At 37.8% G+C, this 20,478-nt stretch overlaps 1 protein-coding gene across 1 annotated transcript in view; it reads right to left on the bottom strand.

The window, feature by feature from the left end:
• WDR49 (WD repeat domain 49) overlaps window positions 1-20,478 on the bottom strand; it is a 139,729-nt gene that overhangs the window by 99,347 nt on the left and 19,904 nt on the right. Inside the window, exons 2-5 of the mRNA XM_053903659.1 lie at window positions 19,026-19,466; window positions 13,362-13,538; window positions 12,357-12,531; window positions 1,224-1,391 (exon numbers count right to left, since the gene is read on the bottom strand). Coding sequence (XP_053759634.1) covers window positions 1,224-1,391; window positions 12,357-12,531; window positions 13,362-13,538; window positions 19,026-19,466 — 961 coding nt within the window. The remainder of the gene's footprint in view (window positions 1-1,223; window positions 1,392-12,356; window positions 12,532-13,361; window positions 13,539-19,025; window positions 19,467-20,478) is intronic.

Here is a 20,478-nt window from a genome sequence, read left to right as displayed (position 1 = left end):
AGTAATAGTAGTAGTGGTAGTGGTAGTAGTAGTGGCCGAGGTAGTTGTAGTGGTGGTGGTTGTAGTAGTAGTAGTGGTGATAGTAGTAGTAGTAGCAGTGGTGGTGATTGTAGTAGTAGTAGTGTCGTAGTGGTTGTAGTAATTGTAGTAGTGGCAGTAGTAGTGGTGGTGGTAGTAGTAGTAGTGGTGGTGGTGGTTATAGTAGTGGTAGTGGTAGTAGTAGTAGTGGTGGTGGTAGTAGTGGTAGTAGTAGTAGTAGCAGTGGTGGTTGTAGTAGTAGTGGCCGTAGTTGTAGTGGTGGTGGTTGTAGTAGTAGTAGTAGTAGTAGTGGTGATAGTAGTAGTAGTGTGGTGTTGGTAGTGGTAGTAGTTGTAGTGGTGGTGGTGGTAGTAGTTGTGGTGGTAGTAGTAATAGTAGTAGTAGTAGTGGTGGTAGTAGTAGTAGGGGTTGTAGTAGTGGTGATAGTAGTAGTAGTAGCAGCAGTGGTGGTGGTAGTAATTGTAGTAGTGGTAGTAGTAGTGGTGGTGGTAGTAGTAATAGTAGTAGTGGTAGTGGTGGTAGTAGTAGTAGGGGTTGTAGTAGTGGTGATAGTAGTAGTAGTAGCAGTGGTGGTGGTAGTAGTAATTGTAATAGTGGTAGTAGTAGTGGTGGTGGTAGTAGTAATAGTAGTAGTGGTAGTGGTGGTAGTAGTAGTAGGGGTTGTAGTGGTGATAGTAGTAGTAGTAGCAGTGGTGGTGGTGGTAGTAGTAATTGTAGTAGTGGTAGTAGTAGTGGTGGTGGTAGTAGTCGTGGTGGTAGTAGTAATAGTAGTAGTGGTAGCCGTAGTAGCAGCAGTGGTGGTGGTGGTGGTGATAGTAGTAGCAGCAGCCGCAACAGCAGCAGCAGGAGGTTGAGCATTCGGTGGTGTTAGAAAGATGGCAGAATAGCAGACACAGCACCAAAACCGTCTTCTTTCTCTGTATCATCTCACATCCCCCACAAATTCTAATAAAAACGCTAATTCAAGCATTGGGGCCCTTTCTCATATTTCCACCCCAATGTAGTTCACACATGCCACACATCATAATGCATCATTATCAGACATTCTCAGGCAATAAAATGTGAGCTGTTCAACTTGGTCTCTCTGGCAATAAAGCAAGAAGGTGGAGAGGCCCCGTGCATACAAATACACATCCCAGACTATTTATGAGGCCCTCAGAGTTACCATGATTTATTTTACATACCAATTAAATTGAGCCGAGAGTGGTAATCAAAAGCATGAATGCCCTCGGCAACATTGAAGGATGTCATTTTAAGAGGCTTTTTTGATTTCTCTCTCCAAGCCAGCACCACAGTGTTTGTATTGTTGGTTGTACTGGAAATGATAGCATCTAAAGATGCACTGTAAGTAACTGATTAAAAAAAAAAAGGATCTTTAGTTGGTTTCTCACAAAACATGAGCAAAATTCAACGGTTTTAATACCTAAAGTCAAAAATTAAACCCAGGTTATGAGGACACAACCCAATACATAGAAAATACCTCATTAATGCCTCCTCACTCCACTAAAGAATTTACAGTGGGAAGTTACAGCAAAGTCTGCATTCTGACCTTTTACCCAATCTAAGGATACCTTGACATTTTTTTTTTTTTAGTTGGCACACATGGCAGGAAACAACATAATCACAATAATCATATGGGATTCTGGAGTCTTAAGATGAGTGATTGGCCAGATTCCTGGGTTCTTCCTCCTGGATCTGAAGCAGGCAAACAGAAGCTTAGACACCCTCTGCTGCTCTCCCAGGTCCAAACCGTGCCCAAACCATGGTTCAAGTCATGACTGGACCTAGACAGGGCTCAACGTCTGGCACAAACACAGCCAGGGACTTGGGTAAAATGGCTGTTCCTATGTCCTCAGGGACACAGCACCAGATACCGTGGAACAAAATCCCATTCCCCAAGCAAGGATCTTGCTGCCTCTTGCCAGGAGGACCTGTCAGACTCCCAGGCTCCAAAAAGCAAATAGCCTGTTCCTCCAGGAACAGTATTCTTATCTCCTCCTGGTTTCCTCTCCATCATTTTTTCTCACCTGTCTTCCCTTCAAAAAAAAAAAAAAAAAAAAGAGAGAGAAAGAAAAGAGAGAAGAAGGAAGGGAGAACAAACCTAAGAAGTGATCAGTTCCTGAGGTGCCTGGGTGGCTCTGTCGGTTAAGCATGTGACTCTGGATTTCAGCTCAGGTCATGATCTCATGGTTCCTGAGATCAAGCCCCATTGAGGCTCTGTGCTGACAGCATGGAGACTGCTTGGGATTCTCTCTCTCCCTCTCTCTGCCCCTCACCCACTCGTGTGTGTGTGTGTGTGTGTGTGTGTGTGTGTGTGTGTGTGCGCGCGCGCGCGCACGCGTGTACATGCGCAAGTGTGCATGCATGGGCTTTCTCTCTTCAAATAAATAATCATTACAAATTTAAAAAAAAGAAGTGATCAGCTTCTACAAAGGTGAACCTCACTAGGAAGCAATTAATGTCAGGACAATAAAGGTCCCTGAGCACCCGCTATACCACTGCTGCTTCTTTACAGGAAGTACCAACAGACTAAGTCTGATGACATCTGTTCTCATTAGGAAGCAACCTCACTGAAAATATTCCTTTTGTTTACAGAAAATGCTAAGGGTTACTGTAACTTGACTCAGTGAAGCAATACTATCTGATCTAGAGTATATAACAAACGCTGTATCTTCAAATCCATGGAAATTTCAAGACGTCATTACGGTACAGTCAAAATAGAGTATTTCTGTGCAGAAGATTACTTTGTCTTGTGTTCCCACATTACATTGAACTATCATCTTCAGTTTTGAGGCTATAAAGAAAAACACATAAAAAAGTACGTTCTGCTCTGGTATTCGAAGGACTGCTTTTAGATTTGAATCTGCAGGCTCCCAAGTGACATTTATGGGCGTGTAGTGTTACATATCGGAGGCTTAACAATTCACACTTTATTTCCAGACCAAGATATAACTTGTATCTGATTAGACTGTGGAATGCCAGAGCTCCTGAGAATGCCCGAGTAAAAGGTGAGGGTAAAGCCATTTCCTTAAAATCAAATTATCTGATAAATAAAAATGTTTTCCTCCCTTCTTGAAGACAGCAAAGGAAATGATAGGTTATGATGGAAAAGTTTTTAAAATATCAAGCTAGGGAATGGGGTGAGCTGATAAAATAAATGATTTGTTTTTAATATCCTCAGTGAGTTTCAAGATTGGTGGAGGAAAAATACTTTTTAAATTACTTTTAGATACTGTTTTCAGGGGGAAAAAAGTCTTCAGGGGACAACTTGATCATGTCTGTCCATTAAGATGTTCACTTTCCATGCTTCCGCTCTTTGCCACTTAGTCATGAAAAAGGCGTTAAGCGAACTGCCATTGATCCCTGTTCTGTTCTCATGCGTGTGCTGTCAGGATGACCCTGTGTAATGGCAATTAGTTAAGGTGAGGAAAGTGATCTGAAAATGGAATGTGATCCCTAAAAACCAAGTAAGTAATGCCATTAGGTGAAGTTGAAATAAGCTAGAATGAGGCCACCTGATATCCTCTGCCAACAGGTACAAGCTGTAGCAGAGTACAAAATGGGGCCATTTCTAAGAACTCTTATTATCATTTTCCAAGCTTTTTTACTTTAGGAGTCATACGGCTTTAGGAAAACACCCTACCTTGAACTTTCTTTGATGATCTCTTGCTTGAGAGAGTTGGTTTTCAGTTACATTTCTTATTTTGAAGTTTGAGTCCCTTTCTCTGAGACCACCACATGGCCGCCTATATTGTGACCGGCTACCATTGTAAGAAGGACAAAAAGAATCACCCTATTTCGTTTTTAAAAATCAAAATGCATCTAACTCAGTACTGCTGGGCACATTAAAAAATAATAATGCAATTAATTTAATGACTGTTCAAAATGCTGATTGGACGCCCATGCCCATGATACAAATGGATCTTAACGCCCATCATGCTGCTAAACAGGCTGCAGGAAGAGACCTCTTCAAACCTAGGCTACCAGCTCAAAGCTCATTTCGACAGCTTTAAACACAGTGAGAGAACTGATAGGAAGGACACGGTGTTCTAGCTAACTCAGGAAGGCACCCTCTTTTTGTCTGGACTGATTTAGATGCAGAGCAGTGGAACAAAGCACAACAAGAGACTAAATGTAGCCCTTATTCCAAACTTCATCTCTATCAATTATAAAGGCTTCCTAAGGAAATGTGGCCTGGTAGCTGTATTCTCAATTCTCTGGCACACCTCTATTAATTAGTGCAGCAATTACTGATTTTGTTATCAGTCCAAACTGTTTTGTACCTTCTCCCATCCATGGCCAAACAAAGGAGACAAAACACCTTTCAGAGTAATAAAAAAAAAAAAAAAAATCAATGCTTTTTTTATTATTGGCAATTTAGTGCTCACTTTTTCAAAAGCTATACTGCCAGTCTATGGTTTCCAAGGTTTCCAATGATATTGTCTATAAGAGGAGACAATTACTTGGGAAAAAAGGAAAACTTCTCTCAGATTTAAGACATTTATGTCTTGCCCCTATTGCATAAAATCTCTGTACTTTACAAGCATTTTTAGAATGTAATTATTTTTCTATTAAAATGTGACACAGAACCACTCAGACAAGATGAAAATATTTCTCCTTCAAAGTTTTAAAATAGAAATCTGAACCTTATCTTAAAGCAGTAAGTTAATATTCTTACGTCTGACTCTAAGTTTTTCCTTTGACATTTCAGTTTTATAAATATTTTATCCTTGGCTTCAACGAAACATTATTACCATACTTGCTCATTTATTTCTTTCTTTCCCCAATTGTATATTCTCTTCTCACACTAAGAATAAAATCAACAAAAAATATTTCTTGAGGAGTTCTAAGAGTATCGATTCATGTCGCTGGGGTAAAAAAAAAAAAAAAAAATTATATATCAAATGAAAGCAACTGTTGGTTGCTTGCTCCTGGCAGGTTAAGTCTTGTGGACCAGGGATCACTATTAGGCCCACTGTTCTATTTTTTATTCCTTCCTGCCCTCCTCTCCCTGCTGCATTATTTTAGAATTTCTTTCCTTCTCCTCATACTGAAATAACTGAGCTGCAAATAAACAAAAAAAGTTGTATTTAAGCTTCTAATAGCTACTGCTAAATCTGGGAACAGGCATTCATTCATTGGTTAGGACTGAATTAGGTCCTTCTTTCACAGGTACTTTGGGCTTCAAATCTAAAATTTGAAATAAGAGGGGCTCCTGGGTGGCTCCGTCGGTTAAGCGTCCAACTTTGGCTCAGGTCATGATCTCGCAGTTTGTGAGTTCGAGCCCCGTGTCGGACTCTGTGCTGACAGCTCAGGGCCTGGAACCTGCTTCAGATTCTGTGTCTCCCTCTGCCCCTCCCCTGCTCATGCTCTGTCTCTCTCTGTCTCTCAATAATAAATAAACGCTAAAAAAAAATTATTTTTAAGAAAAATTAAATTTGAAATAAGAGAAAATGTTATAAACTCTTCACCTTTCTAGACTCTATATACTTTTTAAATTGCCTTCTCCCCTATCCATTTTCCTCAATATTGATTCACATAGTATTAAACTATATACTATTTGCAATCTTTTTTACCCCAATCACTTTTTTAACCATAAAAAAAACCCTATTTTTTTTTAAATCTACTAATAATGAGCAAGATTTCTTTTGGTATCTCTCTTTCCTTTTGAAATATTTTTCAGTAGTATTTATCCAGTGTCTTAATCTATTCAGGCTGCTATAATGAAATATACAGACCAGGTAGCTTAAACAACAAAAATTTATTTTTCACAGTTTTGGAGACTGGGAAGTCCAAGATCAAGGCACTAACAGATTCAGTGTCTGGTAAGGGCCCATTTCCTGGTTCATAGGTGGCCAAATTCTTGCTGCATCCTCACATGGGAAAGAAGTGAGAGACTCTCTGAGGTGTCTTATAAGAGCATGAATTCTATTCATGAGAGCTATACTAGCCACCTCCGAAAGGCACTACCTTCTTTTTTTTTTAATTTTTTTTAATGTTTATTTATTTCTGACAGAGAGAGATAGAGCATGAGTGGGGGAGGGGCAGAGAGAGAGAGGAAGTCCCAGAATCTGAAGCAGGCTCCAGGCTCTGAGCTGTCAGCACAGAGCCCGACGTGGGGCTTGAATTCACGAATGGTGAGATCGTGACCTGAGCTGAAGTCGATCGCTCAACCAACTGAGTCGCCCAGGCGCCCCAAAAGGCACTACCTTCTAATACCATCATATGGGGCTTAGGATTTCAACATATGAATTTGGAAATGGACACAAACATTTAGTCCCTAACATTCTGCCCCTCCCCTATCCATGTCCTTCTTGAAAGCAAATTACATCCCAATAGTCTCAAAAGTCTTAACTCATTCCAGCATCAACTCTAAAGTCTAAGTTCAAAGTCTCATCTAAATCAGATACAAAGACTTGGGATACAATTCATCCTGGGGAAAATTTCTTTCCAAGCTGTGAACTCAAGAAATCAAACAAGTTGTGTGCTTCCAAAAAAGTGGTGGAACAGGCATATGGTAAGCATTCCCATTCCAAAGGGGAGAAATAGGAAAGAAGAAAGGGGTACTAGATACCAAGTAAATACAAAGTCTAACCAAGAAAACTCTGTGAAACCTTAACACTCAAGAATAATTCTCTTTGGCTTGATGCTCTCCCTTACAAATCCACTGGAATGGCCATGCTACTCCCGAGGCTTGGTGCTGCTGTCCACCTATGCTGCAGCTCTCTGAGGGGCTCCCACTGCTGTGCTGGCTCCTCTGGGTGTGGCTACACCATGACTCTCTGCAGAGCCATCATCCCTTCAGAGCTAGGTTGGGACGATCTGGCCCACGTGAACCAGAGAGGCAGCCCCATCATCTGAAACCATTCTGCAATATCTCAGAAGAAAAGAAACAGAAACTCAAAGGCATAGAAAGAAAATCTAACTAAACTAAAACATAGTGATTTAAAATAAATTTTAAAAAGACTGAATAAACATGTATAAAGCTTATTGCAGGATAATATGAAACATCCAAGATATTTCACACACATAATGGGAGCCCCAGAAAAAAAAAAGGAAGGGGTCAGACAATTTTGGGAAAAATAACAATAGAAAAATTTCCAAATTTAATAAAAACTACAGACCCATATATCCAAGAATTTCAATGAATTCTAAGCAGTGTAAACACACACACTCTCTCTCTCTCTCTCTCACACACACACACACACACACACACACACCAATAAACTGAAGCACATCACAAGTAAGCTACTTAAAAACAGTGAGAAAGGGAAAATAGGGCAAAACATGGTACCATGTGTTACTGTAGACACTATGGAGAATAAAAAACCTATCATACGCCTTAAGAAGATCGTTTAGCTTTCAGTTTATGTATACATGTGATTTGCATGTGATACATCCAAATTTCCTCTGGGTTTGAAAGAGTTATGACAGGCAGGACAAAAGTTGTGATGTAGGTACAGACATTTTTAGGATTCCTTCACAGATTGAGCTGCATCTGAAAGCAAGATTTTTACGAAGCCAGGAGCATAGCTCAAATTGAGAACCCTGAAAATCATGTAAGGCAAAGTCCATATGAATGACAAGAAACAGCAAAATAAGGAGTTTGGTAAAGGTAAGGGATGTTTCGGGGTCAAAACTGGCAAGTAAGACTCTGCTTTGGTGGCAGGATCTGGAATATCCCAGAATATGGGAATCCTTCAGAGGTAGTCCACATTGAGAAGGTGAATGGAGAAGAATATGAGCACTGGGTAGGACCAGGGCATCTGCAATCTGCAAATTGAACATTCCCCACCTGGAAACTGATGTCTTTGTGGGACATTCTAAAATGGCTCATCATTTCAAATGTTCAGACCTCAAGTCCTGAAGATTCCTGTTTCGGAAGGTTGCTTATTTCCCTCCTTCCTTGCTTGCTTTATCATTTCCACTTTCTCATCATCAAAAGCCTTATAATTAGCCAGTCTGATTGCAGTGTCTTTCTTTGTCCTCCAACCTATGCCAAACAGAACTATCAAAGAAACCATTCCTAAATGTTGTGTGCATTAGGTCTTCCAAGTATCCTCAAAAACCTTCAGTGCTTCACTGTTTCATTTTCTATCAAGTGTAAATAGGGCTAGTTGCCAAGATTTCCAACATATGTCCCTATTAGACCTACTCACTTGTATTTGCTCAATACTCAGCCTCTCATCTATTCATGTCCATTTCTCTTCCCTTCATTGTGTCTGCTTGTCTCCCTTTACTCATGTTCTCTGTGTTCTTTTTCCCTCCACCTATCCATCCTTTGAGTAGCACCAACTACTCTTGAAGCTTTCCTCATAATGTTTGCTGCTTAAGAATTACTATGGGAGTTAATATCTCATTTATGTGGTTTAGTAGCTAATCTTCAGTACCATTGTACAATGTTCTAATAAGTTATTTTACATGAGTCTTTAATTCTTATTCCTATACTAAGTTTCTTGAGGGTTATAATTAATCTTTCTTCTACAGTCTCCAAGGCCTAAAACAGTTTAGAGCACATAAAAGACAAATAAATAATTGTTGATTGATTGACACATTGAGTCCACAATTTAAATAAACTGACTAATGTAAATATATTTTTTCGGCTATTTTTCCAAAAATGAATCACTTAATTACAATGAGTTTTGATTCACAGAGCTAAGAAATATGTAATCCTAATAAGATAGTAAACATCCTTGATATTTCTTTCATATGTAAAATGTTTTTGTAGCCAGTTCCTAATTGCAGTGATTCAGAGGCCAGACTTCAAAGTTGGATTGCTTAGTTCATAAACATGAATTACAGTGTTGATACTAAACTAAGTTTCCATGTTCTTTTGTCACTAGATGAGGGAACCAAAGATTAGAATGATATTTTGGAAACACGATGAGCAATGATTTCACTTGAACCTACAGAAAACTCCTTGTCCTGCAACTTAACAGACAAATGCTTATAAGCAGTTACCAGCAGAGTTGAATTTAGGTTTAAATGAAACTATGACAGGGTCTAGAGTGGAAACTTTTCATTCTCTCACTGAAAGTGAAGAGAGTATTTAGATACTACTCATATTCAGAAAATATAATATCAAATTGAAAACTTTACTTGTTATATCCCCAATCTTTTCTTTTTTTTTTAAATTTTTTTTTTCAACGTTTTTTTTAATTTATTTTTGGGACAGAGAGAGACAAAGCATGAACAGGGGAGGGTCAGAGAGAGGGAGACACAGAATCGGAAACAGGCTCCAGGCTCCGAGCCATCAGCCCAGAGCCTGACGCGGGGCTCAAACTCACGGACCGCGAGATCGTGACCTGGCTGAAGTCGGACGCTTAACCGACTGCGCCACCCAGGCGCCCCTATCCCCAATCTTTTCAATAACAAAATTCTTTTAGCTACTTCTCTGTATTTATTTATAGTAATTTAAGGTCATGGAACTCAAATAATACACTAATCTTGAGGAAGCCTACTACAAGCAGATTTTAAGAATTAGTACTTTATTACTATAGTCTATCTAGTGTTTGTTTTATGTATTAAAATAACATGCTTGTAAAAATAAACTATTGGACCTACACCAAAATAAAAACCTTTTTCACAGCAAAGGAAACCATCAACAAAATGAAAAGGCAACCTACTGATTGGAAAAAGGTATTTTCAAATGATATATCCAACAAGGGATTAGCATCCAAAATATATAAAGAACTAATACAACTCAATACAGGAAAAAAAAAATAATAATCCAGTTAAAAAATGGGCAGAAGACATGAATAGACATTTTTTTTTTTCCAAAGAAGACATACAGATGGCAAACAGACACATGAAACGATGCTTGACATTACTAATCATCAGGGAAATACAAATCAAAACCACAATGACATATCACCTTACACGTATCAAATGGCTAGAATTAAAAAGACCAGAAACAACAAGTATTGGTGAGGACGTGGAGAAAAAGGAACCCTCATGCACTGTTAGTGGGAATATAAATTGGTAAACAGGATGGAGTTTCCTCAAAAAATTAAAATAGAAATACCATGATCAGGTAATTCTACTACTAGGTATTTACCCCCCAAACCCAAAAACACTAATTCAAAAAAATAGATGCACTTCTATGTTTATGATAGCATTATTTAGAATAGCCCAGATACGCAAAATAAAGAAGAGGTGACATATATACATATATATACGTGTATACATATATACATACACATATACACATGCACTCGTACACACACACAATGGAATACTACTCAGCCATAAAAAACAATGAGAGCTTCCAATTTGCAACAACATGGATGGACCTAGAGGGTATTATAATAAGTGGAATAAATCAGATAGGGAAAGACAAATACCCTATAATTTCACTTTTATGTGGAATCTAAAAAACAAAACGAATGAATAAACAAAAAGCAGAAACATCCATAAAGACAGAAAGCAAACTGATGGTTGCTGGGGATGAGGTATGGGCAACACTGATGAAGAGAAGTGGGATACACAGGATTCCAGTTATGGAATGAATAAATCACAGGAATAAAAGGTACAGTGTGGGGAATATAGTCAGTGATATTGTGATAGGTTGTATGGTGACAGATAATAGCTACGCTTGTGGTGAACACAGTGTAACGTACAGAGTTGTGGAATCACTATGTTGTACACTTGAACCTAATGTAACATTGCATGTCTAGTATATTTCAATTACCATGCTTGTTTGGAAGCAGCTGCAATAGCTCCCTGCAGTTTCTAGTACTGTGATTCTTATATCCATGTTATACAAATATAACACACAATTTTGTGCCTGCAACACAGAGGAGATAACCAAAAAATATCATCTTCTGTCTTTCCCACATTCAATATCATGCCAGCATTAAAGGATGGGCAGAAGGTATCAAAGATGTGATACGATTTATAGTGAAGAAAAAAATATAGAACCTATAGTTCCCATCTTGTGGGATATTACTATTGTGGGCCATGAATTAAAGAATTAGTTGCAACCTTCTAAACTCAAGAGGGTAAAAATACTAAAAGGGCCAATAGCTGGGTCCATTTTGAATATCTCTCCTTCAAAATATATTAGGAATAGACCTATAAGATAATAGTCAAAGAGACTGTTAGTTTCCATTCCTTTCAATGGGCATAATTTAATGTTGCAATTTAAAAGTGAGAAAGTTATCATAGACTAGTAGATACTAGGACCCAAGAGATATCAGAACAGATATTGCACATGTAGATCCTGGACCAGAGGCAAACTTTGTATAAGTTATATATATTGTGAAACTAATAAACTCATTGATGACAAGGTATTAGGAATTTTCTGGCTTTCTATAGATGCTATTTTATGACATAATCTGTCACACAGAGAAATACTACTCAAGTACTGTAGATCAGACGAACCCAGTCACTATATCAACAAACAGGAAAAAAAGAAGATCCTTTTTGAAGACAATCAAAAGAATATACTTTCATGAAAACATGAAGAAAACAAAGGAGTGGTTTTGAGGGCACTTGTTGCATTCTTTCACTAAGCAGCCATGGATGTGGCTAGATGAGACTTAGAAAAAAAATTTCTTTATCGTTTTATTTATTTTTGAGAGAGACAGAGACAGAGTGTGAGCAGGGGAGGGGCAGTGAGAGAGAGAGAGGGAGTCACAGAATCTGAAGCAGGCTCCAGGCTCTGAGCTGGCAGCACAGAGCCGGATGAGGAGCTCAAACCCACGAACCGTGAGATCATGACCTGAGCCGAAGTTGGATGCTTAACCGACAGAGCCACCCAGGTGCCCGTAGATGAGACTTTTAGGATCAGAGTTGGGTTGAAGTTAAATGGATTCTATGACAATTTTTTCCCTTCTCTTGAGATGTCTTCAATGCACAGTTCACCTGAACTAATTGCATGAAATTTTAGAAGGAAAGAAAAGAAAGAAAGAAATGTTAGTGTGCAGGAGATAGCTGACAATCCAGGCCCAAACTTCCGGAGAACCAGTTATTGGTTGTGAGACTAACATTTTATGGGAAACATTTTCTTTTTTTCAACGTTTTTTTTTTTTTTTTTTTTTTTTTATTTTTGGGACAGAGAGAGACAGAGCATGAACGGGGGAGGGGCAGAGAGAGAGGGAGACACAGAATTGGAAACAGGCTCCAGGCTCCGAGCCATCAGCCCAGAGCCTGACGCGGGGCTCGAACTCACGGACCGCGAGATCGTGACCTGGCTGAAGTCGGACGCTTAACCGACTGCGCCACCCAGGCGCCCCTATGGGAAACATTTTCAACAAAAAATGTAAATGTAGACGTCAAAGGTGACCGTTTCTTTCATTACTGTTCAAATTGAGTACCTTGCCTGACCCAATCTCCATGATGAAGATTATGCTCTAATGTATAGCAACATTTGTGATATCCAGAGAGCAGCTCTGCCCAGTTAATAGTCACAGTGGCTTCTTCGTCTTCGTGTGCATTAGCAGGACGCTCAAACAGGGAAATCAAGGCCGTCGTGAAAACAATCGCTTGAACCTTGAGACAGATATTGAAAGGAAAACAAAAATGGGCAGCATCATTGTTGGAAAAAAAAATCTATGTTCTTTAAGATTAATAAGGAATAGGTATTGAATTAATGGGAATTTCCTCAATATTATTTAAAGGATGCAGGCAGTCATACTAAAAGACAGAACAACTATAATGTTGGTAAAGCAATTACCAAGGGCAGTTCATTATTTGCTTTTATGATACACTTGTGATTAAAAACACAAAGAGTGAAAAGCTTTCACAATTAGGAGAGGAAATTGTTCAAATTAGACCACTTCAGAGTTCATGGGCATTCAACAAATAATAATTTTTTAGTGGTTAGGTGGAATGTGATAGAGGAGTCATTGCATCCAATGTCTGGGTTCTTGTGCTGCCCTCTCTAATGCATCTATCCCTTTGTTAAGTGATGCAGGAAACAAGCACTGCCCAGGGAGCGGGTACAGAGGAGGCTTTTAAATGAAAATCAGGGTAATTAATTTGAAAGAGTTATAAGAGATAATTTTGGGCATTTAAAATTTGATGTTTATTAAAACTGGGACCTAAGAAATCAAGCATCGTTTGGTGAAAAAAAATTACAATTTCTTTCTAAATAAGGAAAATGAGACTATACATAGACAAGAAAACCACATGAAGACTGTTTTTCATAAGCAAGAAAGGGAACTGTGACCTAATCCTTCTTTTCCACGCCCAGCAGGTGTGGCTTTATAATTTGTAGTGTAGCTCAATTAGGAGGTCACACTCGTTGTATTCTATTTCTATGTTGAGCTACAGTTTGCTGATTAAATCCATAGTGTTCAACTTTTCCTTCCCTCACTTACCTTTCCAGTTATGTCCCCAAAAGAAAGAATTGATTCATTGGCATCAAGGACGTCATACCAATATTCCATACAAATCGGTGTTCCCTTCAGGCCTTGGAGTTTATATTGACAAGGAAATTCTCCTTTGGACAGCAGATCATAGAAACAAATCTCTTTACTCGTAAAAGCCACTGCTATCTAAAGTAACAAATAGAAAATATTTGTTCAAGAAATACAGAAATACAGAAAGTATTTTTTCTGATGAATTTAGTGAAATCAGTATACAAAGGAGACATGCGACTCTTAGCCCCAAATCAGACACTGTTCCCTTCAGGTCACTAACAGTATTATAGAGGCACAGCATGGCAGCACAAGTGGACTTTATTCTAACTTTGGACTCTAGCCAAGAAAAAGTTCTTCCCGTTAAAGGCATTTGAACATATTTTCCTCTGTATCTCCACTTCACACACCTGCCAACCTCATCCATCCATGGGAGACGAGATGATTAATCACAAAGGAAAGACAAAAACAGAGGTCTAGAGCATCACACAGTCATACCAGAAGCTTTACAAATTATGCTTTATAAAGCAAGCAGTCTTTCACAAAAATCAGTTGATAAAAACTCTGTAAGTAGCCTTCACAAGTTAGATAAAATCCCAAAACTATTTTTAAAAGTGTAAATACATTTGTCGATAAAATTGACCAAACTTCAGCTAAACTAACCCAAGATAAAAAAGAGTGAAAATACACATCACTGAAATCAGAAATAAAAGTGTATTCTGCAATCGACCTGATAAAAATAAAAGGAGATTATAAGAGAATATCATAAACAATGGCATGCCAACAAAGTAGACGACCTAGATGAAATTCCAAATTTCTGAAAACAAAAATAGTACCTAAACTAACTCAAGACCAAATAGAAAATCTCAGCAAACATATCAGTAAAACAACAAAATTGAATTGTAATCAAATACGTTGTCACAAAGAAAATCCCAGGCCCAAACGGCTTCACTAATAAATGCGACCAAACATTTAAAGAATTAGCAACAATGTTTCTCAATCTCTCCAAAAAACAAAAAAATTAATAAATAAATAAAGTGGAGGCAACTTTTCCAAAATCATTTTATGAAGCCAATACCATCTTAACACCAAACTACACAAAAACATACAAGAAAACTACATATCAAGAACCCTAATGAATATAGATAAAATTTGTCAACTAAACAATAGCAAAGAGAATCCAACAACATATAAAAAAGATGACATACCATGACCAACTGATATTTATATCAGAAAGCAAGGCTACTTTAACATACAAACATCAATCAATGTAACACACTCTATTAATAAACTAAAGGACAAAATCTATATGATTCTCTCAATATATCCAAAAAAAGCATTTGACCAATTCTAACACATTTTCATGATAAAAATGCTCAACAAACCAGGAATAGAAGAAAACGTTTTCAACTTGATACAAAGAACCCACAACTGATATCATACTTAATGGTGGAAAACTGAATGTATTCTCCCTAAGATCAGGAACATGATGAGGATGTTCACTCTCACCACTACTATTCAATACCACACTGCAATTTCCAGAAAGGGAAATTAGGCAAGAAAAAGAAATAAAAGCATCCAGTTTGGAAAGGAAGAAGTTAGACTATCTTTGTTAGTAGATGACATAATCGTAAACACAGAAAATCCTAAAGAATAACAGCAACAAAAAATGATCAAAACCAGTAAATGAGTTCAGTGTAGTTGCAGGATATAAGGTCATTTTTAAAAATCAATTTTTTTCTATACACTAGTAATGAACAATCTGAAAATGAAACTACCAAAAGCAGTGTTAGGAAAATACAAAGACAAAACATGTGCTGTAAGACAGTATTTGTAAATCATCCATCTGATAAATGTATATATCCAGAACATATAAAGAACTCTCAAAACTCAGTGAAATAAAACCAACAACAAAATGGGCAAAAGATTTGAACAGACATTTCACCAGAGGATATACAGGTAGCAAATCAGTATATGAAAATAAGCTCAATATTATTAGTCATTAGGGAAATGTGAATTAAAACCACAATAAGATCCAATACAAACCTATTAAAATGGCCAAAATTAAGTGGGTAAGAAAACCCTGATCATACCAAATGTTGGTAAGGATATGTTATATCCACATGGTGGAATATTACACAACAATAAAAAGATAAACTGATATATCCAATGACATGCCAAGTTAAAGAAGTCAGACCAAAACGAGTATACACTATATGATGTAAATTATATACAAATCTAGAAAATGCTAACTATTGTATGGTGACAGCATATCAGTGGCTACCTGACAAGGAGAGATGGGAGAGGTTGGACAGGAGATTACAAAAGGGCACAAGGACATTTTTGAGCGTGACAATTATGTTCATTATCTTCATTGTACTGTTGATTTTTCACAGTAGACAAATGTATTAAAATCTGTCAACTTGGGTATTTTTAGTATGTGCGGTGCATTTTGTATAATTACATCTCAATAAAGCTCTTTGAGGAAAGAAGAAAAAAGCAACCCTCTTTAAACTTCTATGTTGCAAAAGTGCAAAGGAAAGGCTAAGATTTAGTTATCAGTCCTGGAAAGAAGAAACAATGCGACATAATCATTACACAACATAACAACATAAACATTGCATGATAATAACAGAATGCTGCACACAGATATAAAAGAAAATCTGGGCTTGAACCATCTTGTAATCCATATAGTTAACATTAACACCAGATCCTTAGCAAGAAGAGACTGGATGTGATGATGTCCAGCTACCACTCTAGAGGCAGCAAAGACTCTGAAACACAGGTTCTGAAATCAAGCTGCCTCTGTATACAAATCTTACAACATGCATTCTGTGTGACCTGGGGCAATTTCCACAACCTCTCCTTGCCTAGTCTCTCATTCTTAAAGTAGGAACAATGTCCACTTCATGGTGATCTTGAGAAGATTAATAGAGCAGGGTGCATCACGTTGGAAGTTAATGATGATGATGATTCTTTACGTTCAAGGCAGTAGAGCCTACCATTTCCCACTTAAAAAAACCCTGGGTTTTTGGAAACACGGAGGACTCTGGCTCTGGCATAATAAATATGCAAGATGATCCTGGAACAGCTTGTCACACCAGAAAACAAAGAAGCTTTCAAAGACTAACACAGTTATAGCAGAAAAGACTCAGAAGCTGACTTGTATTCATTCCAGTGTATAAAGATGGTACAATTTTAAGGATGAGTTAGCAACTCGGTGGACTGAAGCAAATAAAATTGCTTAAATTCATGAGTTTGTGATGATATTGATAACAATAATGATAGTTTTGCTCATTTTTCGTCTTTAGAGGATTCTGAATACTGGCAAATAGAAGTAAAGAATTAGCCATTCATCCTCCTTTGTTCTATGATTTGTACTACATTATAACTAAATAATTGACAGGTGGAATTTCTTTTTATAGAGGTATTCCAGCTTATAAAGAAAGTAGAAATGATGGAATTAGAATGTCATCATCTTGCAACCCCTAATAAATTGACAGATCAAGGAATAATCAGCAATAACTGTCCACATCCCAGGAAGAGAGAGAACACGCATTTTGTGCCTCCTGATTGAGGAACACCTATTCCAGAACGAACCATCTTGAAACCGATCAAGGCTTTAGATTTGACTACCAATTTACTGGAAATATGGGGAACAAGGAGACATGTAAAACAACCCCCTCTAAACACAGTCTGCAAAATCCAGACTGAGACACTTTAAAGAACAAACACCAGTTTCTCTTACAAAAACAGAATAGCAATAACAAAACAATGCAATAATAAAGAAGAGGTGGGGAAAAACACATAGATCAAAAGAGACATATCAACAATTCACAATAGTTTGGATCTTATTCAGATCGTGATTCAAATAAACTATCAAATGAGGAATTAACAAACTATTAAAAAATTACAAGAAAAGAAAATGTGTATTTGGATATTTGAGAATAAGGAATTATTGTAATTGCTATTAAATGTGATCGTGGTATCATGGTTATGCTAAAAAAAAAAGGAGATTTTTTATGAAATATTTACAGATTAAACAATTGTATGCTTTGGATTTCAAAGAGGGGAGATATAGATCTAACTAGACTGGCTGTGAATTGGAAATGGCCAAGGGTAGATATTGGTTCTTAATACTGTTATCTCTGGGAATGCAAGGTGGTGCAGCCACTCTGGTAAACAGTATGGAGGTTCCTTAAAAAACTAAAAATAGAACTACCTACGACCCAGCAATTCACTACTAGGCATTTATCCAAGGGATACGGGTACACTGTTTCAAAGGGACACATGTACCCCCATGTTTATAGCAGCACTATCAACAATAGCCAAACTATGGAAAAGAGCCCAAATGTCCATTGATGGATGACTGGATAAAGATGTGGTATATATATACAATGGAGTATTACTCGGCAATCAAAAAGAATGAAATCTTGCCATTTGCAACTACGTGGATGGAACTGGAGGGTATTATGCTAAGTGAAATTAGTCAGAGAAAGACAAAAATCATATGACTTCACTCATATGAGGACTTTAAGAGACAATACAGATGAACTTAAGGGAAGGGAAACAAAAATAACAAAAACAGGGAGGGGGGACAAAACAGAAGAGACTCGTAAATATGGAGAACAAACTGAGGGTTATGGGAGGGGTTGTGGGAGGAGGAATGGGATAAATGAGTAAGGGGCACTAAGGAATCTACTCTTGAAATCATTGTTGCACTATATGCTAACTAAATTGGAGGTAAATTTAAAAAAATAAAAAATAAAACAAATTAAAAAAAATACTGTTATCTCTGCTTGTATGTGCATTTAAAAGTTTTCATAGTAGAGGCACCTGAGTAGCTCAGTTGGTTAAGCATCCGACTTCGGCTCAGGTCATGATTTCACAGTCCATGGGTTCATGCCTTGCGTCGGGCTCTGTGCTGACAGCTCAGAGCCTGGAGCCTGCTTCAGATACTGTGTCTTCCTCTCTCTCTGCCCCTCCCCTGCTCATGCTCTGTCTCTCTCTCTCAAAACTGAATAAATGTTAAAAGATTTTTTTTTTAATTTTCATAGTGAAGTTTATCATCTGCTTAATATAAAATACTAAGAATATGGATTCTTTAAGTTATCTTCATCCTTCCCTCACACACTGATTTTCCTTTCAATACATTATCTTGCTCATAGGCTGTTACATAAGGATATTTGTACTGAGTGGGCCCTACCCATCAGAATTAAGAAATTGAACCGTGGTTAAAATCAGATAAGCAGTTCCCTGTGATTGCACTGAGTTGTGCCATGCATTGTAATAACCTCTCAGCGCCTCATATAGACCCATGATTCTACCATAAACTGTGGAGTCAGAAACGTCTTACCAGCCAGTAATGCAGCATGGCCACATTTGGGACAGAGCCAAGAATCTGAGTCACTGTCAGCTGTGTCCTTTAAAGGAGCTGAAGAAAACAGTCTGGGAAATTGAGAAGCTCACTGGCTCTACTCGCATTCCCTCCAGATCAGATGAGAGGCACAAAGTGGGACTGAAGCTCTCAGTCCCTGCTGGTGTTATACTTGATATTGATCAGGAGCCCCATCCTATCATTTTTCCCCTTTTACAGGCAATAATTTATTTATAAAGACGTGGTACCTTGTTTATATTTTCCAGAGAAACCATACTTGTCACCCACAGGTGTTTAAGCTTGGTGGCATCTGAAGTGATGGGAAATGTTTCTTGGAGCTTTAAATTCTCTCCCCAGATTCCTAATAAACCTTCTTTACTGATGGTCAGATAACGACTTGAACTTTTTAAGAAAATTACTTTTTGAATGATGTCCTTGTGTTTCGTTGGAAGGAGTTCAAGGTCTTTCCACTGGGGAACCACAGTTGCCTTTGCTCGTTCATCGTTCTCATGAAGTGCTAACAGCATAAATGAAGTCAACTTGTCCCAGTTAATGAAGCCATCTTGGGCCACATCCACTTTGTCAAAGAACTCCCCATATTCTTCCTTTGTGCCCCAACCAACAATCTCTGTCATTCTTTGCATGAACTCTTCTCTGGACATGCAAATAGTCTGACATGGTTCTGAGGGCTAGAAATAGGAATGAAAACAAGATGATAGTGAAAGCATCATAAGTACTAGGGCATTGTACCATACCACACCCAAATGTGGACCCAATCAGCAAGTCTTCCCAGCTTAAAAAAAAAAGTTGTCTTTTACTTTATAACTATACTTAAGTTAATTTGGGCTGGGGAGCAAATAACTGACAGGGCTACAAGCTGACATTCTCAATAACCAATGTCCTTATAACTGGAAAAGGGAGGCAGGAGAGTCAATGATTTGATATCATGATGGAAGCAGCAGTCAGAGTAACGTGGGGCTATGTTCCAAGGAAGGCAAGCACCTCCAGTAGCAGGAAAAGGTGAAACAGAGTTTCCATTAGAGACTCCAGAAGGAAGACAATTCTGACACATCCTGATTTTAGCCCTGTCCAACCCACTTTGGACTTCTGACCTCCAAAGTAAGATAATAAACTTGTGGCTTAAGCCACTATGTTTGTGCTAATTTGTTATAACATCAGTAGGAAACTAGTATAGTGGTTGACAGAAGATAGATGAACAGAGTTTAGCACAGCCAGTGAAATTATACCACAGTGAAACTTTAATCCATAAGCAAGCAGTCCACTTTGGTAAATACACCATTACAGTGAAATTACAAGTACACCATTACAGTAAAAGCATATATGTTTGATTTTTGTGATGAGTGGCACTTATGCTCTATAAAGTCTTTGCAAATACTAAATTAGCAGCTACTGAACCATAGTTCAGAGACGAAATACAGAGTTATGTTTCTATGACCCTTTGGTCACAATATTTTCATCACTTGATCAATTCATAATTTGTTTTGTGTGTTTCTGTTTAAAGACACTTAACTTAGCATATTAAGTTAACTTATTAATATTTAATTCATGACCAATAGAACAAAGTTTATCTAACACCTGTATTTTCTCCATAAGGCATATCACTGCCTTCTTAATGTTTGTTTTTGAGAGAGAGAACATGAGCTGAGAGGGGTAGAGAGAGAGAAAGAGAGGGAGACATAG

The sequence above is a fragment of the Panthera pardus genome, unplaced genomic scaffold, assembly GCF_024362965.1.
Source record: "Panthera pardus isolate Hobbes unplaced genomic scaffold, ASM2436296v1 HiC_scaffold_16, whole genome shotgun sequence".
NCBI lineage: Eukaryota > Metazoa > Chordata > Mammalia > Carnivora > Felidae > Panthera > Panthera pardus.
This window is presented reverse-complemented; position numbering and strand designations above follow the sequence as displayed.